Genomic DNA, 25291 nt, shown 5'->3' with positions numbered 1-25291 from the left:
TAAACAAGTTACTAATTGACACCAACTGCCATGCCCTATACTCACTAACTGACCTTATGCAAAGTCAGTTTCTCTGTTTGATTTTCAAATATCGATTTTAAATATCACTTTTCAAATACCGAGAGCCATTGTTACACGCATTCAAACTGACCGTATTTTTAAAAATGCCCCTTAAAGAGATTGCATAGAATTGCATAGAATTGTCGTCTACAATATTTTACCAATAATTGCCGACGGTCAGACAAGTCTTTTAGGTATTCTATCTTCAGAAATGAGTCTTAAAGTAAAATAGCTGAAGAACTTACAAAAAATCACAAAAGTGACTCGTATTGTAAGTGTTTTAAAGAAATCGAAAACATAAATGTTGGCGTTATGGGGTGGCAAAGACCTATAACCATCTTCAGAAACTGCATGTAAAGTGGATTTTCTTTGGCATTCTCGTGGAGTGAAAAATCCCCCAAAATATCTATTTTAAAAAAAACTGCCCCAAAATTCGTACAAAACACAAAAATTCCAAACTAAAAATATATTTGGACACAGTGACCCTAGTCACTACTGACACCTGTAGTTTTGTTCATGTCATGTTTTTCCTTTCTTCTTAGCCTACTTTTTAGTGTAACGTACCCATACCCCTTAAGCTAGGAAGATAAATAGGTTTACTGGTCAACAAATCTTATTATTTAGTAATATCTTGCATTGTTATATTTATTTTATCTATTTAGGCCAAGACAAGAAGTTAAAAAAAAAAAAATCTTCTGCCAGTAACGTCACCAGCTCTGACCACCAATGCAGTAATGAATATAGTGATGATGAAAGTATGGACGAGTCTGCAATCATCAGAGATACGGAAATGAAGGGTGTATATATTACAAAGGTTATGAAGTCTGAGACAACCAACAAGGGAAGAAGAAGAGAAATAATCGAGTCTACAACAATAGGAATTGCTGCCCATATTGTGGGCAATTGATAGCCAATTTTAGTCAGCATATTTTCGGGATACAGCATGAGAAGAAACCTGAAATTTGCCACATACAATCTTTAGATGATGGGAAAGAGAGAAAGCGACTCAGCCGTCTTCTTCGTAATAAAGGTAATCACCAGCACAATATGAATGTCATTGAGAAGAAGGCAGGACAGATGATACTTTCAAGAAGGAACAACAACAATGAAGACTTCAGTAGCACTGATTATGGGCCATGCCCTACTTGCTTGGAGTGGCTGAGGATAACTATCATCGCCCGCCATAGCAGGGATTGTCCAGCTCAGAGCAAGAATGTAAGAACCAAGGAGGTTTGCTCATTCAGAGTAACATACTTGCTGGTAGAATAACTGGAAATCCGAGTCAAGTTGTAGTCAAGGAGGTGTATCCAATTATGCACAATGACAAGGTTGGCATAATGGCAAGAAATGATCCACTAATAGTAACTGTGGGAAACCTCTGGATGAGACATAATGTGAAGAACAAATTGATGAGGCACAATATACATCATGTGCGATGAGATTGATTAGTAGGCTACTAATACAGCTTCAAGCAATATGCATACCAGAGAGTGGAAGTGATCTTGCGGACTATTTGAAGCCTAAGCATTTTGACGACGTGACTCGAGCATCACTTTGACTTTCCATGCCAGATGCTGATGATGAAGAATCTCTTAAGGCACCATCTAACGGACTGAAGATGGCCATTCAGGTTAGAAAGCTATGCGTGATTAAGAGGGCGCGTTCAATCAAGGATGAAGATACTACGGGACGTAAGGAAGCAAAGCAGTTTTTAGAGCTTATGGATGCCGAGTGGGATACGAAGCTGGAACGCCTGCTTCTGGCAGAGAGGAAGTTTAGGAAAGAAGATCCCTTGCCATTGCCATCGGACATCGAGAAACTGAGTGTTTACTTGAGAGATAGGGCCGAGTCTGCAGACCTTGAGGACTATTCTTACACGAACTACAGAAGGAATGTGATCGTGGCTCTCGCATCTTGCATATCTTATAACCGAAGAAGACCAGGGGATGTTCAAGCACTAACGTAAGTTTTCACTAATACATTGTGAGCTTTACCCAAGCCTGCAAACCCTGAATCATCCAGCTGGGTGATTTTGATTGTCATTTAGCCCAGTGGGAAACAAGATATCTAAGTTTGTGATCTCTAGTACATTGGAATTTTCTTAACGAGAAGATGTAAACTTTGGAAAAGATAAAAAGAAGGTGTACACTTACTTCAAGGAATACATACATATTGTGTCTTAGTGGAACAAAATTTATGATGTCATCAAATGTTTAATCAAAAAAGTGTGAACGTTGTAAAATTAGAATAAATATATTTTGTATATATACCCCTCCCGGAGTTACTGACATAAGAGATATCAGTACGTTTAATTCTTTTTCTTGTCAAAAAAGCTGACAGTTTCTCCTTAACCCCCTGCAAGTTGCGAAAAAATGAAATATCACAGATATGGGAATTATAGGTCAAGAATGTGTCCCACTCCCTCCTTTGCTTATCATCCCGTGTCCGTATCATGGACTTGATTGTTCCATTGAGCTTTTCAACCAGGCCTGAGGTTTTGTGATGAAATGGCGTTGTAATGGCTTGATCGATGTGCATTAGTTTGTACAACTCACACATGGTCTTAGAAAGGAAATTTATACCCTGGTCTCACATGATTTGTGCAGGTAGGCCCCATTCTGAAAATATTTCGCACAGAGCTTGTGCTACTGTTTCTGTGGTGATATTTGCAAGGGCGAAATTACGCTTGGTCAGAAATGATCAAATTCAGGCGACCGTCAAAGTCTCCTGGTGGAATACTTGAAGTTTCTATCCACTTGGAATACCTGAAGTTTCTAGTCCTTCAAAGTGGAACCAGTATAGTGTTTTCCTGCACCAACAGGACCGCTAAATTAAGGTGATATTCAGAGTCTCAAAGTAAGACTGCCCAGGAAGTCAGTCGTCTTCATCTTTTGTTCAAAACCAACTTTAACATTATAGTGGAGAGTTATTGGAATTGGAGATTAGTTCTTATCAAACACCTCTCCCTTACATCTTCTTAAAATTTATCGGTTACCTCATTGCTGACCAATGGGAAGATTACCCCCCTAGTTTCACAATAGGAAGTAGCAGGTAGAATAACTGGAAATCCGAGTCAAGTTTTACTAAAGGAGGTGTATCCAATTATGCACAGTGACAAGGTTGGCACAATGGCAAGAAATGATCCACTAATAGTAACTGGGAAACCTCTGGATGAGACATAATGTGAAGAACAAAGTGACGAGGGCACAATATACATCATGTGCGATGAGATTGAAGTAAACTTTTGAACCAATCATGATTAAGGAAAACCTGGTTTCTCAACAGGAAACAAACCTTTTGAGGAAATCATAATTAAGGAGAGATGGCTATATAAAGGGGAGAAGTTGGCTTGCCCGCCAAATTGATAAATCTCATAAATGGACACATGTGTTGTTTCCTCTACAGCCTAAAGAAGCAACCACATCTAAACTTATTACGATCCTATTAATTGGGTTTTTGGGTGAAGTCACATATTTTTGAATGACCATCTGTCGTGGTCAATTTGGAATTTTAGCTTTTTACTTTGCCCACAAGGGAAGTCTGTCTCCAGCAAGAATGTTATATTTCAACTTTCACCAGAATGGTGTGTTAAGTTCGATGAAAGTTTTAGTGAATTGTCCTTTTATTATTCTTCATTATGTATGAAGCTAGCTATGTCACACAGTGCTATGTGGATACTTTTTTTGGTCAATGCTGGACATCTATGATAAATTGCAATTTTTAGAAAGATTTTTTAAGGAATAAAATATGTAAGCAAAATATTAAAGAAAATTTACTTCCAGTAATTGACTCTCAGACTCAAACTCTGAAAGACCATAATTGTTCAGTGAAACCTTAAATATTAAATCTCCCCAAAATGTTCTTCATCAATTGGCAGTTTGACTCAACACGTTGATGCCACAACAGTCAATTTTATTTGAAACCATATCATAAATTTACCTAATTTCAAGATGCATGAGGAAATGCACAGTTTTATGTACCCCAAGAAAAAAAAATACAAAAATCGGGTACTGTAAGCAAACCTTTTGAATCCACATCAAAGTTTCACCTTTTCAAAATAAGTGTATCATTTTTTTCACAGCCTGCAGGACTACCAAGAGAGAAAATCTGGACTGGATGATGTGGCAGCAGAGTCTTTTGGAGATGATTTGACGCAGTTTGAGAGACATCTTGTGTTATCACAGGATGTTATCAGTATAAGAGCAAAGGTACATGATATATTATGAATTTTCACAATGTATTTAACATAATTATAGTATCCAAGGGCAGTTGTCCCCACAATGATTATGGGATCAGGGTTCATAAAGAAAAAGCAAACCTAGCCCATGCATCTTGCAGACATTTTCCTCTGAAAAGAATCCGCTTGAAAATCATGTATGCTCCAGCGACTAAAAGTTATTTTGTTTTTAAATTCTGTAAGCTGTTTGCAAAATGGGTAGGTTACTAGTAAATGTTTGGTGATTGAATTTTATCATATAAAGGATGTGATGACTTCATTTTGTCAGCATTTTAGAAAAATTTTGGCATCCAGCAAAAATGTTTCATTTTGTATGTTTATAATGAATCTCAATCCTAACATATTAGTTTAAATTACTCCTGTGTTTCAGCAACAAAGGTGCATATATTGCTCATATTCTTTGAAGATTTAGTGATTTTGTACTGGTTTTATAATATAACTTTTCAAAGTATGTATTTGAGCAGGGATAAATCTAAACTCAAAATATGACATGATATAAACTAGGATTTAATTATCAGATATCTGTTCTTTCAAAGAAATTATTCTGAACAGAGTAACAAATAGATTGATAGGCTAAAGGTTTCAGAGGGAGTGGATAAGCCGACCCATAAGTAATAATATGGAGTAATATAAAACAGGCACACGGATGAATTGTAAAAAGACTTGAATATTTTGTAGTATATTTATTGTAAAATAATACCAAAAATAAGTTCATGAATGATGTTATGGCATCATAGTCCATAACTTTGAATAGCAAATCAGACATGAGCCCAAATAGTTGATATTGTACAAGCTTGAAATTGCATACACACCATGTTATAGTTTTGTGATTACAACATTAAGGGGACTTAATGGATTATTTTGACCCCAAATGATACATTTTTGACCCAAACGAAAAATCAGCATAGTTCCCACCGGGATTCGAACCAACGGGCTATGGGGCGGACGCATTGCCGCTAGACCACTGAACTTGTTATTCAAGTGGCAGAAATATTACGACTAAGTACCTTAGTATGTTTTGATTTGGTCGTTTAGCATTGATTTCATACCACTTCCGGGAGCTAAAATTACTGATTTTGATCAATTGAGAACTCAAAATCGCATAAAAAGGTACAAATGTTTAAAGGAGATATCAAAGAAATAATGTGGACCAAAAACGAAATGTACTCTGAAAATTGTCGCATGCGCGTATAATATTGACGCTCACGATTTCGGAAAAGTGAGCAAAAATTGGGTAACTTTGAACATATATAATTGACAGACAACAGACTCCTTCCTGAAACTAAATACCCTAAATTCTTTAATGGGATATTGTGAATGCATTACTGGGTAGAACTTAAATAAAGGCATCATGCTTTTAATTAGGGGCTCTTATTTAGAAAAAAGACCGTCAACGAAAAACATGGTCAGAAAAGTGCGTATATTACATATACCACAATAAAATAAGAATTTTGAAACCTACATTATTTTATCTGGTATGTTGTCAACAACATCCAATCTCAACTGGTACTTAATTTATTGATCTTGATAGTGCAAATTGACTTTTACAAAAGCACGACCCAAGATTTCTGCAAATCCATGAAGACCCCTTAAATTAATCATTTCATATTTTACCAATGTTCACTCAAGCAATAAATCTCAACTCACATCTTCATGTACCTCCACTCTGACTCTGCCCGGGCCACCCAAGTTGGAGCCGGCCCTGTAAAAGTTACAGGGTTCCCAGCCCATCAGGAAAATCAGGGGAAATTATTTTACTTTTTCCAGTCAGGGAGTTTGATAAAAATGCCTCAAGTCAGGGATTTTACACTAAAAATGGCTTGAAATTCTGCATTTTTTTAGCTCATCAAATACAAAATTATCATGGAATTTTGAGACTTCATCAGGAAAAATCAGGGAATTTTGTTTTCTTGAAATGCTGGGAACCCTGAGTTGCGAGTCAGTCCATTTTTGCAGCGCCATTGCCAGTTTCTGTACCCATTCTTATACCTTGTTTACCTTATATGTAGGGCAACAAGTACTTGCCACTTTTGGTACAGACACACATCAGACCAATACTGGAATATTTGGCATCAGATAGATGTAGAAGGAAGGCAGGAATAATGAGTTTCAATATGTATCTGTTCGCCAATAACAGTAAGTATCATATACAGATCATAGTCTAAACAAGTTATTTTTGCGATCAATTTAATTTCGTGAGATTTCCGGGAGGATAAAATTGCTAAATTAATCATTCTTCACTGTGTACAATTGGTCATTGTTAATTTGTGGCAAAAAATGTTGTCACAAATTTATCTTGTTTTACAGTATATATATAATAAAGTATGGTGATTTAAAGGTACTATTGCAGTGATCCGACCAGTCGGAGTAGGCCTAAAATCATCAAACCTTTACTTTTTGCATTTTTGAAACAAAAATATATGTAGTAATTGGCCCTACAAGTGGCATGCACTAAATCAGCTTTATAAGGGAAATATATGACATTTATGCTTAAAATCTCTGTGCGGAGATTTTAGCGATCGGCTGTGGCAGTTGAATTCGGCAGCTATGTACGACGTTGTCGTTAGAGACGTTGCTGCGGCTGCTAACACTCGTGTCATGTATATTTGTAATATTTTATCAAATATACGACTGAGAGGGGTCTAATATGATTGAAATGAGTTATTTTGTGATAATTTATCATGTTATGAAGCAAGTGACTATGCCTACAATCACTGATAGTGCCTTTAACAAATGGGGTTTTTTTTTTTTTCTCAGAGAGGAAAATATTTATGGTAATGACTGTTGAAATATTAATTTCCACATTATGAATGTGTAATACCAGCACTGCATACCTTTTGTGTAATCTAACTAGCTGCATGAGTCCTGTTCAATGATTGTTACAAGTTTGTAACCATGCCTGCAAATGTGATTATTGTGGGCAAAGAAAACTAATTTGTGTGTTTATTTTGTTGATTGCACACACATTTGCTTTTCATTCTTGACATGGGAGATTTATAACCCGGTTCGATAATTCATATCATGATGCATGTAATATTTTTATTATTAATAAAAACGAGGAGGATATAGTACATTTTCAATTACAGTGAACTTTGCACTTTCTTCAAAAACATACTTTTGAAAACTACTGGACATTCCTTCATATGTTAATATCCTGTAAAACACATTATTTTGTGACCTGCAGGAACTGGTGTAATTCGAGGTGGCTTCACTGAAGGAAATGGCGGATGGGGCAAATCTCAGCCATCCTGAACGCATCCGAGCAACCAACTGTAGGAAGTACATGGCAACAATGATACAAGTAGGTTTTGTGAGAAATTAAGGTTTTCTGATATGTAACACATTTTTAGTGGAGAATAATGGTCAATCTGGGGTTGTACAGTACAGTTTAAAAATGGTTTTTGGCCCATAACCCTAGTAAAATGAGAATGCAAATGTCAGAACTTGTGCAAGTTCCTGACCCTCGAACAAACGAAAATTGCTTCTGCTTTCATGTAAGCGCCTCTGCTTGCATCCCTGAATGCTAGAATTTCTGACACTTTTGCTGGTTTTTGCAAGTTTCTTGAGTGAAAGCTAAACTATTTATACAAACACTCATTACCTTTTTATTGACTTGACTGTTCTTGCATTTGATTTGAACAGAAACTTGCACAAAACTTTCAACATACTTACTGTTCCTGCATTAAAATCAAGTGATGCAAGCAAAATCCAGTTTCTTGCACATGATACACCGGAATTTCGGACAAATTTTTACTAGGGAAGCCACCATTTGAGAAATCCTGCTCTAGATCTGTTACCATGACAAGAGGATGTCAATATATCTACATGCAGAGAAGCCATACAAAATTATGGAAACTGATGACCATATCTGAGATATGTAGCAAAATTTATTTTCCAAAATTTTCATGTCAGGCACATTTAATAAGCAAATTAATGTTACATATTTGGAAACAGTAATTTGTTACCTACTTAAAACAGAAAACCCAGTCAAACACTGTATTTTTACGAGAATCTATCTATTTGGATTCTCACAAACTCTTCTATGGAAGAATCTTTTCGAGAATGGATTCTTGGATTATCACCAGGTTTCTAGCCCTGTTGAGTTAGACCAAAAGGTGTATTTCAATGATCCATAGGATTGTGTGGTGTAATTTTGTCAGATGTCAAAATTGAACAGACCAGCCTGTATCTGTAGACATTGAATGAATTTGCAAGAATCCTTTGGCACACAATCTTTATGTACCAAGGTGGTCCCATTGGTATCAAAGAGTTTGGTGTAAAGTGGGGTATGAAAAGTAGATCACAGATTAGGATAGGATAGGATAGGAAGCTTTATTTCACCACGGAGGCCCAAATCAACAAAGTTGTTCTTACTTGGGGCCGTATCGCTCGATATTTACAAAATGAAAAAGTATTTTTTTTTCCTTGAAAAATCCTTTCATTTTGTGCTGATTTTGATAAGTGTATTAGACTACATCTCAAGTGCTATGTTTGGGTTCCACAAGAGCAAGTGACATTTGTCAGTTTTAGCACCTTGGCCATGGTTATATAGATTGAGCATTCATTTGCTGGTAACTTATTTCATTTGCTTTGCTGTAGCTCTTAATTGACTGATCACTGTGTGGCGACTGAAAGATAGCAGTATTAAATTCTTGTGAGTTATTCTGAAGAACCATAGTTGATAAAAAACATGTATCTGTGACATTTGCCATTTTATTATATTTCTATCTTATTTCTAGGGCCTCAATGTCACACCTCAGGAACAACAGTGGATCGTGGACCACCTGGGTCATAGTCTAGAGATTCACAAGATCCACTATAGGGCTACAAGTGACATACTAGAGCGTACTGACATAGCCAAAGTTTTGCTCATGCTGGACCATAACAAGATGAAAGAATACAAAGGGAGGAGAATACAAGACATTCACATTGAGGGTAAGGAAGTAGAAAGCTATCATGAGATTGCATGACTATATCACTTATCCATATGGATATCCATCCACTTTGCTGTTGTAGAGAAGATAAACTTTGTGGAGTTCATTTTATGGACTTATTGAATTCATTGAATAATTATAATAATAATATAATAATAATAATAATAATATTTATTCGAATCACTTGCACATTACAAAAGCAAATATTACACACAGAAATTGAAATAAATGTTAAAGTCACAACAAATTATATACCGTAAAATAAAATAATTACATGAACAATGCAAAGGCAAGTAATTCTGGATAAGAGAATGGGCTTCAGAACCCAAACACAGAAGTGCTCTCTCATCCAAAAGGAAGTAAACATACAATGAAAATAAAAAGTACATGAAATCAATACATGTTGCAAAACCAAATTGTCACAGTATCTCTTCTTTGAAACGTCTTCTTGCGACCCTCCCTGAAAATCAAAGGATGAGCACAGCGTAGAAAATCCTGGAAGTTTCTAGCAATGAAACTCATACCCCTTTTATTAGGGTGAAGTTCATCTTTACAAAGATCTTTCACTGCATGGTTGTCAATAAAGGTCCAGTTGAATTTATCACAAAGTGCACTTACATGTTGATTCACAGATTTTAATTTATTCGTGAGGTGTGGTTTATCAGTCCTATGAGTTATTGAAGATATAGCAATTGTACTTGACTCTGGTGCTTTGGATTTAAGACAGTCACACAAACTTTCAAATTATACATCACTGAAAAAATCATTTGCTTGCTTAGATTTTCCATACAACAAGCGGTCAAAGGTGTAAGTTACTACACTCTCCTCTGCAAAGATGTCGTTAGATAAACGATCTTTCTGCAGTTTCACTAGACTTGCCTGCATTTCCGCTGCATTCAATCCTGTATTGTATGCATAATTGATCCACAAATGAACGTGAATGTTATGCCATTAACACAGAATCCACTGAATTCATGATACTTCAAGGGTACCTGCTGTTCTGATTTACCTATTACTACCTTTATTTTACCATTTCTTGACTTCTTCACATCTATCTGGTTAACTTGTTGTTTGGTGCAGTCGTGATATTGTGTCAAATATTTTTGAACAAAAGAACCATGATCTTAAACCAGAAACCTGAAGTACCTGCTCTCTGCAGCAAGGATGACCTTGTGAGCTGGGAATTTTTTGTCTCCTACTGTCAAGGGTCAAGGAACGACATCCCCATCTTTGATCCTCATCAATACTACATCCAAAGTAATTTGAATGTGTCCTGAGGGAAAAGGTAAATACCCAGTTGTGTAGCCTTTTCAGAGGCATAGCTGTTGTTGTTGTTGTTTTTTTTTTTTTTTGGGGAACTTGGGAAAATTTGGAAAGTTCATTGGGTGGAGGGGCAGGAGTGACCTTTCAATATTGGTAATAGTGATACACTTTGGCTTGATGAGAGTTTTAGTGGGATTTGCCACCAAAAGAAGATGAGATTTGAGCCAAATAGTGATACACTTTGGCTTGATGAGAGTTTTAGTGGGATTTGCCACCAAAAGAAGACATTTTTAAGCACGCCATATTTGATATGATTTGGTGCATCCTTTTGCAAACATCTGTTGTATTTACAAATCCGCTTACTTTTTGTTGGCTTGGCATTACATTTCTTTTCGCTAGCTACAAAATACAGGGTTTGAATTGGGATCCCAATATGAAATATAGCTTCCTATTTTAGTATGAAAAAAACCTGTCAAGAAGAAAAACAAAATTTTCATCATTATAATTTGATTCTTAGGTAGCAAAAATCTTTTAATCAAAGAATAGCCCAGTAGCGTGCAGTGTTAATTGATACTGAAAAGAAAAGGACAGGTCCTCTCCCATCCACATTCATCAAACTCCATGATGCATGCAGAGACTTGATGATGAAATTGACACTTAAAGCATCGATTGATAGGCTGAGATCAGGTTTGCTGTTATTGGTGCCATTGACCTCCATATGCATTAAATACGTATCTACCTACCTACTGGACAGCACTTCTGCACAGGCTGCCTGACACGAGACCAAACACTCCTATCCTGAGCCAACTGTTCTGCTTCATCAACTATCAGGTCCAAGCCAAGCCAGCTGAGGTCCTTCTTAATGACATCCTTCCAAGTTGTCCTTGGTCTCCTGGTTTGCGCTTCCCATTTGTAGGCTTCCAGTTGTAGAGTACCTTGGAAAGGCGATCCTTATTCATGCTTTGAATGTGACCAAACATGTAAGACGTTTCTTTTTGATAGTGAAAGAGAGCTGATGCTGCTTTGTGAGTGACCAAATGTACTTGTTGGTGATGCGCTGTGTCCAGGCAATTTTCAGAATCTTACTTTGGCAGTGGCATCTCATATCAAAAGCATCTATTCTAGCCTCATCACGATCAGTCAAAGTCCAGCACTCAGCTCCATACAGGAACGTTGACAACACACAAGCAATCACTAATGATTTGAATAGCTGTCAAAGACACCATTTTCATCTACTAGTTCCCCGCAAGTGCATTATAAGGATTAAAAACTTATTGATTTGTGAGTGATCACTAAATTTGTTTCAATGAGGTTTGAGGTACACATTCTTTTCAAAAGAAATGAACAGTGTCATATCCTTTTATATAAATAGTGGAAGGAGATATCCAATTAAGACTCATACTTTAAATTTTGGAATTGATATTGGAATTATCATTTCAGAGCTAATGAAGAATGAGGATGAGGGACAGGAGGATCGCACGAATGACAGTTCCACACCAGTACCTCTTCCCGCCCCCGCCGAGCAGCCAGAAGATGAAGATTATATTCCGGATGACATTGAGGATGATGATGAAGATGATCTTGCATGTAAGTTTTTCGATTACATTTTGTTTCATATATTTGAGGTGTTTTTTGGCTCTAAGCATAGCTTAAAGCAATATTATAACATTATCATACAAAATAGATTAGCAATTCTTTGACATAAAATGTTAGTTTTACTGTCAGATATATCACCTTTTTAATTTTGAGCGAACAACTACGGCAAAGCAAAGAAGATTGAATTTACTACCAGCGCCAGATGTCGCCAATACGTACCACTCCTTCGGTCATGTTATGGTACTCACCCTTTGTTGTGTAGATCACCGTTCCATACGCCGTGAACGTACTGTGTGTTATGAACATTGTGTATGCGTCAACTAATAATTCCATCGTAATAATAAGACGCGGTTCCGCGCTTTATTCAAAATCTCGGATTTTGACAAAACTACAGCACCTAGAGTCTTGATTTTGGCAGGGTATATTGGTTTAATAAAGTACAATATAATCGTGTAAAAAATGAATTTTAAAAAATCAGTGAGGGCGTCCTCAACAGCAAATGTTATAATATGGCTTTAATGGGGAATTTCATGATCCAAATTTCTTCCTACCAATATATATTTATCCAAATTTCTTCCTACCAATATATTTTATCACTTCATTCTGCAGATATTCAATGGTTCATAGGATTGTCCCTGGGTCACATGGAAGAACAAAGACCTACTTGTATTGGTCACTGCATGAGTAACCCAGGTTAAAGAAGAAATAAACAAACAAACAAACATTGTGTGCTGTAAAACAATGTCAAATGACAAAACAAATTGATCAACATATTGGTTTTGATAACCGATAAGTCTCCAAAATGAGCTCTTATCAACCAACCAGAATCTGCTTGACTGTAGAACAAACTGGAGTTGTATGAACAATTGAATGTCTTCGGGCAAGAAGGGCCCAACTCCACTCAGGTAGTTTTTGAGTTAAAGAAAAAACTTAACTTTGACAGATTTGTAAAGTAAATTATGGGAACTGTATGTGAGCTTTAGTGCTTGATGGCAACTTTATACCACCACACAGGATCGCCTTTGTTGTTTCCATGGCAACGTTAAGAGATTAAGATAGTTTGTCATTTCGGGCCTTTCTTGCATGAAAACATGGAGTTGGGCCTTACATCTTCCATATATATTACTATTGACATGATTCAAATTAATATTTAGAGAGTGAGTTTGATCTTTTTCTTTATGTACACGTATGTGAAAGACAGTTGCATCTGCAAGAAATTGGCCGTCCTAACCCCATTTGCCAAAAATATTGGGAGTTGGGCCCTTGCCTGAAGACATTCAATTGTTTCCAATGTTTTCCACAAAAACAAAATAGTGCTGAACCTCAGCTCCATTGGTGCTCTTGTTTGAATGTTAGTGAGATTAAATTCAAGAAGTCTCCACGCAGCAATACAAGGCTGTTTGTGTTGAAACGTGGAACAAAGTAACAACATCTTCTCTGTTAATTGATACCTCCTATGATCCGCATCTTTAACATGTGTTTGAAAAAGATAACTTGCATTGCTTTGATATTGCATTAAGATCCATACAGACTACCCTGTTGACCACCAACGGGAAGCTACAGTCCATAATGATTATTTTTTCTGATAATAATCGAGTTCGATAATTCGCATAGCGCAATTCGGGATATCCATATCCGTGGTGTAAATGATCCGCGATCGGTGCGGTCCTTGTTGTTTATCCCGAAATCTATCCCATCATCCTTTGCGTGCAGGAATTATTGGATTGGCGTATTGCACATGACCTTTGGTGGCTATAGTGGACACTGATGTATTTGCTTTTTCTTAGTTAACAAAATCATTTGTCAAATTCTAACACTTTGATATGACTTGGTAAATTAGTCAACATTAGTACACCATTATATTTGCAGGGTATGGTTACGAAGATTTTAAGAAAAAAGTGAGAAAGGGAAAACAAAAAAGAAAGTTCACCTTGAAGTGCTTTAGGTATAAAGTACAGGCAAAAAAGATAAAAGAATCCTCAAAATGGCTAGAAAAACAAAATCTCCTGACCGCCTGTAAGTATAACGTGCATCCCTTAGATTCAAAATTTTAGATCTGGATAAGCACCAATGGGTAAACACTCTATTAACCAAACTGTACAATTTGCTTTGCAGTTCCAAGAAAGAAGAGGCAGGTGATCAAAACCAGAAAAATGGGGCAGCGGCACAATTGGACATCAGAGGAGAAAGAAGAGGTGTCAACACTGTTTGCCAAATTTTTTGATAGAAACAAGACGCCAGGAGAAGAGGCAGTGAGGAAGGCCATTGAACTCAGCAAGAAGAGAGGCGGGCTGATATGGAAACTGCCCATGAAAAACATCAAGAGCAAAGTCTCCTGGATGAGGCTTCACCCATCAAATTCATCAAAGTAAACAAAATTACAAGAGGTCCTCCATTTTCTGCATATTTTGGTACCTCGCTTGAAACAATTGGTCTTTATTTAGTCATTTTATGTCCACTAACTTTAATGAGACAATGTAAAGTTACAAAAGGTGCAGATATTTACATTGCCTTTTGATGAAATACGCCAATAGTGGTTACAGCGCATGACTTCTTCAATTGTCACGCCGTAATGATCCCATTTGAAAAGAAGCAGGAATGCACTATATAAAAACATGAATAGCATATTATGCCATTTCTTGTTTTACACCTTTGATTATTTAATTGGCCCTAACTCAAATAATTTCAGTTGCATTGAATTCAGAGAGTTACCAAAGTGTGCAGAAAAGAATATCACAGCGTCAAAGTAGTATATAGTTTTCTTATTGGGTTAAGATTTCCTGGCGAAATTGACCTGTTTTGGAACATTTTGATATTTTATTGGTCGAGTTTACTTTGGTAGTCCCAGGCTCTTCAGAATTTGTAGATAACACCAATGAAGGTGTTATGGTAGGGCCAAATTTAGTGCTGAGGGGAACTCCACAAGAGAGTTTTCCACTTTGAAAGTGCAAAATGGCAGCAAGCACATTGGCCATATACAATAGCAAAGTTTGCAGTCCAGGGTAGGATTTTGTTTCAGACACCTTCAGTATACAGAGTCTATAACTAAGTATAGGATACTTCTGAAAAGTCTGCCACTGCTAGTAACACTGCGAAAAGTCAGTAAGACGGTATACATGTAGTATGATATAGAGGACCCCCTCAAAATACCATTATTGTTTAATAATTGTAATTGAGCTTGGTAAATACATGTATTTAAAGGTGCCTGACATGATCCACAACATCATCCCCCCAAATTTATTCAAACATGGTGATTTTGGTTAGTGATATTTTACTGAGTGATGAAATATGGTGTAAATATTCCATGTAGATGAGGAGAAGATATTAACGAAAAAGTCTCAAATAATTAGGAAAGTGTGGTTACCACAATGAAACAATAAAAAACAAACAAAATTTTCTCTCATTTCTTCAAAACAAAATATATATTTTTAATTTTTTCACCCAAGATTGAATATTTTGATGGGAACTGACAATTTATTTTCCAAAGTTTCATGTCAGGCACCTTTAAAGAGATTGGCTTTGGTTTTCCAAGTAGCAGGTCTCTTGCAATGGGGCAATTGTTGCATCTTTCCTCACTTGGGAAACTTGTCTTCTCTCAGCAATGATTTGAGTATGTTAGTGACAGATGCTCAGCTCACAGGCTAGCTGCTTGATCAAATTTTCTGGGAGCTTCATCAGAGCCAGCCACTTCTTAGTGTTCACTTTTTAGTACATGCTGTATACATTTCCCAAGCATGGATTTTGGGAGATGGTCTTGCATGTAGGTTGATTAGTGTCTGCTTTGTGAGATTGATGAAGAACATGTCATTGATAACCTGATGAGTCACCTGACCATTCTGCTTATTCTGAGGGGCTGGAATATTTGTTTCTTTTAATTTGTTATCAACTTGTTAGCCTTGTGCCACCATGATGGATTTAAAGTTATATTCAGTGATTCTTCAAAATTGTCCAAAACCAAGATTAGTACCTCATTGTTCAATTATAGCATAACAAACCCAACGCTGAAAGAATTACTTCCTTCGCTCATGTAGTTTTCATGCACTGGTTAATTTTGTGCTGTTGTGTACATGCACCGCTGAGTGTACAGCGCATAAACAATACACGGAGAATTAAATCTGACAGTGTTCAGGAGAGCCAGCTTTTGATGTCATCGTAATCTGCATCAAAAAACAAACATATCTTGAAAATTTGAGCATCTTAGGTGCTGTGGTTGTCACACAATCTTTGATTTTGTCTGTTTTAAATTAAATCTGAACGCTGTCAGATTTAATTCAAAACGAACAAAATTGAAGATTCCGTGACAACCACAGCACCTAAGATGCTCAAATTTTCAGGATATGTATGTTTTCTGATGCAGATTACGCTGTACATGTACACTCATCAGCGGTGCATGTACACAACAGCACAAAATTAACCAGTGCATGAAAACTACATGAGCGAAGGAAGTAATTCTAGTTAAATTAAAATAATTAAAATAAATTTAGGCGCTCGATTTGGAGAATCACTGAATATGCCTTTAAGGTTTTGAAGGTGATCTGTGTAAGGCCAAATATATTTAATTGTTTGTCTCAAAGCCCCACACGCGCATTAGTTTTATATTGTGCGCATTAGTTTCTCAGAGAGTCCAAAAATGATTTTTTTCCCCCTTTTTTTTTTGTTGTTGAAAAAATCATGAAAAATAAAGCTCAAAAGAAGTTGCAATTCTCAGAAAACACTTGTACATTGTACAATAAAACAGACATGACTCAATATTTGTGTATTTTGTCATTTTATTTGTGCGGAGAACACTTCATAATGTCGAATTGCACTTCAGGGTTCTTTCACATATGAATTCATTTTTGAAAAAAAATCTTTTGAAAAAAAAAATTTAAAACAAAAATCGCATTTCGCATTAGTTTTTCAAAAGTAGAGGGGCTTTGAGACAAACAATTAAATGTATTTGGCCTAATATGATTTTTTTATTTGATGGTATTAAAGGTGCCTGACATGATCGACAGCATCATCTGTCAAAAATTTTCCAAACATGGTGATAAATAGGAAAGCATAGTAACCATACTAAATAAAACAAATAACATCAACATTTATTCTCTTCTTCCTTCAAACAAAATATAAATGTTTAATTTTTTCACATATAGATTATTTTGATGGACACTAACCATACTTTAAAAAAAATTTATATTCCAAAATTTCATGTCAGGCACCTTAAGTATTTTATTACTAAACAAATGCCACGGAAGATTCTTGTTATCAGCAATGGTTCATCGTTTAATTTGGTTTGGCAATTTAAGGAAGTAAATTGCAACAATGTGTTGAAAATATTAACAATATCAAGCTGAAGAGACATGCACATTTGCAAAGAACCGATAACGTTAAATGAAAGTGCAAAACGCTTTCATGTGAAAATACACATGGAACACTCTATATATATATTATGTGTAATCATGAGAAGTGCCAATAGAACTGTATGAGAAGTTTGTGAAATTGAACAAATAAGTTTTTTTAGCACCAATAAGTAAGGTGTAATATCCTTAGTTGTGCCAGTTGGCATAAGAACCACATTAATTATTTTTCCATGATCCCTGTTTTGAACAAGTTCACACTTGAGTTAAGTGTGTATAATAATAACATCAACGAAAAACAGAGACTTTGTATCACAGACACTCAAGAGTCATTTACAAAGTATGTTTTATTATTTAAATTGGTTTTAAAGTACATGTATCAGATATAAAATAACTAGCTGACATTCACCTCATTTGTCAGTTTTGAGCCGTATGTCAGAGTCAAGTATTATGCATCTTCTGAAATATACAATATTGGTTTCAATGTCAACTCCCAAGACATGTTTCAGTGTTGACTATATGTCTGCAACTTACAGAAAATCAAACTATTGCAATTTTCAAATAACTTCTTTCCATGAGATATTATTGGGCTATTCCAGAAATTTTTGGTACACCCCCATAGAAAAGTTGGGAATCCAAAAATACGAAGTTGTTTTTTGCTATGGGAATTCCCAAGAAAATTTGTGGTTCTTGCACAGAAAGATGCCACTTTCCGAAGAATTCCCGCAAACAACAGCTCAACAGTTTCTGCACCTATTTGTGTTGTTCATCAGTGGCATCGTAGATGCTGAGGAATTGGCAGAATTAATAATGGATGTGCTTGAAGCATTCGGAGAGGCTATTTTGTAGAACTGTAATTGCCTGACTGTTTTCCAAAACTCAACTCAGTCCAAGATAGAGATGCCACATGCTAGCTAGATTTTGGTAAGCTTGCAAGTTGTTTAACACTTTTAGTGATAAAAATTTGTTCCATTTCCAATTGCAGCAATTAAATTTAAATAATCCAACAGTCTTGTCTTTTTAATTAAAAACAATGACTCTATAGGAGATACTGCCATCTTAAATCCATGGTGGGAAAACTATGGAAACATTAAGGAAGCTGCTTCCAGGAAGTTTTGCTGTTTGGAGGAAATTTTGCTTTTTTGTACATAAAGGCTCATACATATAATAACTAACTTGTTTAACATTTGGCTTGCTTGTACAGGGGTAAGAAAATAATGTTGCTCAGATTGTCTTGAAAATGGTCACAAATTGAGCCGTTTTCCAAAACCTCACTCAGTCTAGTAACTGCCATATGATAGATGTGTACACCATGATTATCCTGGGGGTCTGTCCTCATTGAAAGGGGATATCAGGCGTGACCAAGAATTCACGTAAAAAGGGTGTTTTTGAAGATCAGGCACGTTACGTGCGTAACGTGAATAGGGTCTCAAAATCAGCAAAAATCAAGAAAAAGGGTATCTTTTTTAAACTGATGAGTTACGCTCTTAAAAATTCAGCTTACGTACTTAGGGTTCATTCAACACTAGAGCAAGTTTAAGTCCCCGTTGTTATACCTGCCAACTAACTGTCCTGTTTTAGCCGTATTTGTCCTGTTTAGCCCTATATAATTAGGCCGAGGTCGTTTACAAGTTTCCTACAATTTGTTTCTCCGCCTTCGGATGATGCACGTGCTTCATGTTGATAGTTTTCTTTAATGTTTATGTGATGCGTGCATGATAAGTCTGTGTGGTTTCCGACATGCGACATCGACTTACTCCCGACGTTCGGATGATGCACCGGGATGATGCACTGCCTTCATCTGTTAATATTTGTCTTTAAACATTATGTGGTGCCTGATGATGGGCCTACAAGTCTGGTTTGCGACATATCGTGTTACTCATGACTTTCGGATGATGCACTGCATTAACCCGGTAATATTTTTCTTTAAACATTATGCGGTGCATGATGATAGGCCTACAAGTTTGGTTTCCGACATCGTGTTACTCCGGACTTTTGGATGATGCATTAGCTGCCTTCATCACTGTTAATATTTTTCTTTAAACATAGCCTATATGCGGTTCATTATGATTGATGACATCAGAGAAATTGCGAGGTTTTCGAGTTGTGAGCCTTAAAGTTGACACTTTATAATTTCTTTGACAAATTTTCATTCTTGTATTCAGTATCATGTTGCCCTAAATTACTTGTCAAAGGGACTATTTACGTGAGAGGCTTTTATTTGTGCATTTAAACATAACTATATTTTTTGACTAAAACGTAAATATAACAGAGTAGCATGATTTTCTATGGATGATTTTAGCAATAATTGTTGCGATCATATTTTTACAAGATTTTAAACATTGTGCCTGATCAAGAGCCTCATGCAAGAAAGCAAAATGTTATTACTTGCTTAGGGTATTAAAAAAATGGTTATTACTTGCTTAGAGGTTTACAAAAAAATAATACTTAGGGTAGCAAATTTCCGATAATCATACTTACTTAGGGTGTATTTTTGGTATCACGTAAATACTTGTTTAGGTTGCTTTTGGCAAGTCCTTGGTCACGCCTGATACCCCCCTTTCAATGAGGACAGAACCCCCCCCCCCCGGATGATTATCTATCTTATTGTTAGTGTGCATTGAATTGGTTGTCATCACTCAACGGACATGAAATTTGCATCACCCCTACCATGCAATATTTGAGACCTGCTAGAATGGGTGGAAAGTCACAAAACGGTATTATGGAGATATCTCCACATTTTAAATCTTGGTTTTTTTTACTTATACTTTCATACTTAAATCGCCTAAGCTGCTTTTGCACTTAGTGTTGAAAAATCATTATCTTATTGAGTTTTACTTAGTATTTAGTTTTCTGGAGCTTCAAAAATTTACTACCTCCTTTCCCAAGTAACTTTCTGCTCATTTCATAGCAAGAGCTCTCATCAGCACCTGCAAAGGCTGACCCAAATCTAACATGTGACAGCTCTTGGACTGAGTGAGTTCTGGAAAACAGCTCTACAATTGTTCATACGGTCATTGGGTAAGAAAAAGAATAGTTTGGGCCACCTTAGATGTCTGCTTCGTGGTATATCTATTATGGTGCAACATGTCAACATTGAGTACAATATAGCATTTTCAGTTTGGTGCGCTTCATTTTGTATATCTCAACAACTGGGCATCAGAGGTGGTCCAAACTATTATTTTTCTTAAACTCACTGATCAGACTACAGCTCAACTTACCGTACTTTGCCTAACCAGACAGTCCATGCCAAAATTGTTACTACACCTTTACATTTCATCGAATCTCTTTTTGATGTCTGTCATTTTGAACATCACACTTGAAAGATGTATGCTATGTAGAAACTTTATTTTGCAATTTCATAATTTGCATATTATTAGCATATTTGCAAGAAAAAACATGAAAATCATGAAGTACCTATATTTTTCACAATTTCAATATTTTATTAGAAATTAAGCATGTAGGCCGTTTGTTATGACTTGATGAATAAAGTTGTTAAAACAGATTTTGATATTTTTGCTTATTTTTCCTTTTTTTGCCCCAAAATGTGTAAAAATCAACATTTTTGGATGACCTATATTTTCTTTGAATATTTATCAAATTTCTTAATTTAGGTATAATACAGTGCAGAAAAAGATGTCAAAAAAAGTTGTTAAAACAGATTTCCAATAGATTGTTCCATTTTCCATTTTGGGTTAAATACTCAATTTTCATGCGGGATATTTGAAACATAAAATGAAAACATGTCCATTGCACTTTTTCCTCGAGATGTACTATAATATCAAGGTTACGGATATATTATAATCCCTTATCTTCACTGATCCATCAGATACCTATTGTTATGAATGATCAATGAAAAGGTTCAGAACTGGGCTACTAATGGTCTTGTCAAGTATCTATAGTTAGTTTCATGCCTGTGTCAACTCAAAAATCATCCAAGGTCGAATGTAGGAAAAGTATGATCAGTTGAGCTGTAACAATAATAATTATGCGAACATTTGGGCAACATTATTTTCTTAACCCTGTACAAGACCGATCTGAACTTCACACTTTCCCGTATCCTGAGGACTGTCAGTCATACTGAGAAAAGAAATACATTTCTGGAATCCTTGGAGCATCCATATTAATATTATATGCGGGATACTTACATTTCGACACTTGCAATTTTCTCAAAATGACAACATCATTGGTTGGTTGCCAGTCTTTACGCAAATTTGCTTCTAGAGTGAAAACTAAGGTCTCTTTTATTCATAGTTGGAATATTCTATATTAATGTTCACAATGCTGACATGGCTAAATATTTTGTTTTCTTGTTTCACTTCAGGGTAAACCCCTGTTAAGGGGGGTCGACTCTTTTTGCGCCTAGCGCTACTCTAGACAGTATTCTGAAGAATTGGGAAAGGCTAGAAAAATGAAAGTTGCCATGAATATTGCAGAGGTTTTCACCATCTTTCTTGTAGTTCGATTTTGTGTATATATAGCTTTTAATGATTGATTTAGGTATATGGTGTCAAATATTCAAAACCTTCGTTTTTTGAACATTTGACACTCTCTATAAAAATCCATACAAGCTAAACAAAATCAAACTACATAGGAATGATGGCAGGAACCTTGGCTATAATCATGGTTACTTTGGTTTTCCAGCCCTTCTCAATTCTGCAGAATACAGCCTGGAGTACCGTTATGTGCATGAAAAACCCTACGAAGGATCAACTCCTCCTTAACACAATGAGCATAATATGTAACATGTCTGCTCAAACTTGTGTTCATTCAATTTCATGTTTTGAACACTTTAGCTTTTCTGGAATCATACTCATTCTGGAAATGATAAAAAAATTCAGCTCAATTTTGTGAAATTTTGTTAAAAGTTGGTTTTATAAGAATAACAATAAACACTGCTTTTTCTATTGAAACAATTGATAATTTGATAATAAACATGATTACGCAGCATAATTGTGAGGTGGCATGAAAAAAGGTTGAAGTGGTTAATGGTTATGATTTAACATTTGTGATGCGGTCACTCGAAATTAATCTTATGTCGGGCACCATCAAATTTGAGTCTTATAGTCTTTTGGGTAAAGCAATAATTGAGCTGTATTTTGCTGAAAACCCTATCAAAGTCAGACTTGGTTCCAAAGATACAGTCAACTTTGTATACCTGAAAACAATAAGTGACAAAAGTAATTCTGCACAATAATTGCAGGCATGAGAATTTTCAGGCAATTGCCTGAATTCAGGCTTTTTTGGGTCCCAAAATTTCTGCAACTTTATTTATTTTCAGCCCGTTTTTGGGTGTTTTTGCTTGATTTCGCGCACTTTTTCAGGCTTTTTCATAAAAGTTTAGGCTTTTTCATGAAAGGTCATTCTCATGCCTGTAATTGGGTATATCTCTAGAAATCAATATTCCTAACATCCCACTCATTCCGCGTGATCGCATCACATTTCTATATGATTTTCTCATAATTGCAATCAAATGTGAAACCTTTTTTTTTCAAGTTTTATTGTCTACTTATGATATTTCTACTTCACATTTATGAAAATACTACAAAAAGATCTGGTAGTTATTAGGAGTCAAGTAATTGACTCTCACATAAACTACCACATCATTTTTGTAATATTTGCTGAAAATATGGATAATAAGCAATACGAGTTTACTACCACAAAATAAGAAATAAATGCCTTTTTTTTGCATGTGCCTTACTAGCACTCTCGCCCATTTTGCCTGCTTTTTTTTCATGACATTGACATCTCACAAGCAGCAACGTGTATTATAACACCTGCATCACCTCACAATCTTGACTTCATGATTTTGAACATCAAGAACTTATACATGCATTCGTATAAAAGCTGGTACTATAAAATTCCTTAATCTCACCCACCTTTTATTATGAAAGTTCAGATTAAACATTTAAACTGACAGACTGGGCGAGGTGGCAAGTTGGTAACTCTATATTGCTCAAGGTTAAGATGCTTTCTTAAGGCTGGTGTCAACCCTAATTAAGATGCTTGCTTGCTTAAGGCTGTTGTCAACCCTAATTTTGTGAAAAATACACAATGCTGTAAATATTGAACTTCTAAACATAAATCATACATTTTTCCGAATGCATGTGAGTCAACGACTCAAATCATGGCATCAAATTTCACCAAAAGTAATGATTTTTCTGCTTTGACCAAAAAATGTGTCTTTTTGGCTCAAAAGAGTATGGACAACCTAACCATGTCATAGTGTTTTAACTTTAAAAGTTCATTTTTTACAGCACTATGTATTTTTCACAAAATTAGGGTTGACACCAGCCTTAATACAAAGATAGCAACTTCTGATCAAGCCAACAATAAAGTTTTTTAAATAATTTAAAAAAAAATTTGCTTTTAAAAAAGCAAAAGTGTACAGGGTGAAAAAAAATTGTAAAAAAGTTTTGTTGTTTGGTGAAATTGAAATAATTTTAAGATGTTTATCAACCTGAATTATCTCAATGGTAATTGGTGAAAACGGCATTGAAATACTGAAAGTAGTCAAAAACCACTTGTACACGAAACAGCCAGAAGTAGTAAATTGCATCCCAAAATTAATGTCAAGAAAGCATGCAAGTCCCTTTCAATATGAAATTCCTCCAATTGAAGCCAGTGTTATTGTAATGTAAAATGGATATTGTCTTTTGGCAGGAAAACCTCCTATCTGCTTTAAGCCCCTGAACATGTTAACAGAAAAAAGTGGCAAGTGTTGACATAAAAGATTTTACTTTATACATGTTCAGGGGCCATATCTGAAATGGAAGGAAAACATCTGACATGTTTTTGGCCTCTGAACATGTTTAGAGACAAAATGCCTAGTGTTCATGTTGGAGATTTTCCTTTATACATGTTCAGGGGCAGAAGGCATATGGGAGGTTTTTCCCGCCCAAAGACAATATGTCAAATTGTCATCAATCATTTGTTTCTGTCAAGTTCATGGGTATTTTGTTACAGTCAAGTCATACATGATATATATAGACATAATAATATACATGTGGTGCGATCCAGCGGGATCATTTGGAAGTCGGAACATTTGACATTTTCAGTTTTCTGTTTAGTTATATTACCCATTTGTCGGAGCAACATTTTGCTGAAAACCCCACCTGAATCGGATCAGTGGTTCCCAAGTTGTGAGCGATTGAAATATTCTCAAAACAGTAGAAAACAGAACAAATTAATTCCTTTATCTGACTATGTCTCAAAATCAATATTGCCGACTTCCGACTGATCCCGCTGGGTCGCACTACATATGTTGTTTTTGACCTCTTTGTTTAAATGGTCGCCATTTTGCACATCCTTTCCAATGCCGTTTTCACCAACTGACATCTAGATCATATTGTGGTTTATAAATGTCTTCAAATAATTTCAATAAATTTGTTCCCACTTCTGAGAAATCAAATTTTTCAAAGCAAATTGTAAAGGTTTTTTTTTTTTTTTTGTAATTCATGTTGCCTGTGAATGTTTAAAGAAATTGTTACAGGTGTTACCTATACTGTAATGATTAGAATCACTTTTTGGGACACATTTGTAATTGCAGTTGATCATAGTTTCTTATATTGTCTTTGTCATTGTTAATAAGGCAGGGGTTCTCAACAGGCGGCCCTTGGCCACATCAGGCCCGCCAAGCACTGCCAAGTGGCCCTTGGTCAACCTCACAAAACAAAGAAAAACAAAAGGAAAAGGGGTATTTGGCCCTTGAGAAGCTGTATTTCAAGTGGTTGCCGCTCTCTAGGTGGCCCGCGATCAAAAATAGTTGAGAACCCCTGTTATAAGGTATAGAATGTTATAATTTGGATTTAGAATGTTATAATCATGTGATGAAAATAAACAATGGTTTTTTTTTTTTGTTT

The 25291-nt window shown here is 35.8% G+C and overlaps 2 protein-coding genes and 2 long non-coding RNA genes across 5 annotated transcripts in view; 2 read left to right on the top strand and 2 right to left on the bottom strand.

Moving 5' to 3' along the window:
* The window catches only part of LOC140146057 (uncharacterized), a 273862-nt gene that overhangs the window by 206744 nt on the left and 41827 nt on the right, over nucleotides 1-25291 (bottom strand). The window lies entirely within an intron of this gene.
* Nucleotides 1-25291, bottom strand: part of LOC140146043 (uncharacterized) — a 107070-nt gene that overhangs the window by 71819 nt on the left and 9960 nt on the right. The gene's annotated exons all lie outside the window — the stretch shown is intronic.
* LOC140171413 (uncharacterized) lies at nucleotides 1625-7549 on the top strand. Its single transcript, XM_072194673.1, has 4 exons — nucleotides 1625-2022; nucleotides 4142-4268; nucleotides 6307-6433; nucleotides 7482-7549. Exons 1-4 carry the CDS (start codon nucleotides 1625-1627, stop codon nucleotides 7547-7549), a joined length of 720 nt encoding a protein of 239 aa, XP_072050774.1.
* Nucleotides 7542-14613, top strand: LOC140135794 (uncharacterized). Its single transcript, XM_072157416.1, has 4 exons — nucleotides 7542-7598; nucleotides 9037-9232; nucleotides 11935-12081; nucleotides 14206-14613. Exons 1-4 carry the CDS (start codon nucleotides 7581-7583, stop codon nucleotides 14460-14462), a joined length of 618 nt encoding a protein of 205 aa, XP_072013517.1. The 5' UTR covers nucleotides 7542-7580; the 3' UTR covers nucleotides 14463-14613.

This window comes from Amphiura filiformis, chromosome 2 (genome assembly GCF_039555335.1).
Source record: "Amphiura filiformis chromosome 2, Afil_fr2py, whole genome shotgun sequence".
In the NCBI taxonomy this organism is placed as follows: domain Eukaryota; kingdom Metazoa; phylum Echinodermata; class Ophiuroidea; order Amphilepidida; family Amphiuridae; genus Amphiura; species Amphiura filiformis.
The sequence above is the reverse complement of the archived record's forward strand: the minus strand, read 5'-3'. Positions and strand labels throughout refer to the sequence as shown.

Bases quoted from the DNA above. Each gene is read 5' to 3' on its own strand.
- LOC140171413 (XM_072194673.1), top strand. From the start codon at position 1,625: ATGCCAGATGCTGATGATGAAGAATCTCTTAAGGCACCATCTAACGGA. The intron at 2,023-4,141 runs GTAAGTTTTCAC...TTTTTTTCACAG, and splicing joins GGGGATGTTCAAGCACTAAC to CCTGCAGGACTACCAAGAGA. The intron at 6,434-7,481 runs GTAAGTATCATA...TGTGACCTGCAG, and splicing joins GTATCTGTTCGCCAATAACA to GAACTGGTGTAATTCGAGGT.
- LOC140135794 (XM_072157416.1), top strand. The intron at 9,233-11,934 runs GTAAGGAAGTAG...TTATCATTTCAG, and splicing joins ACAAGACATTCACATTGAGG to AGCTAATGAAGAATGAGGAT. The intron at 12,082-14,205 runs GTAAGTTTTTCG...TTTGCTTTGCAG, and splicing joins TGATGAAGATGATCTTGCAT to TTCCAAGAAAGAAGAGGCAG.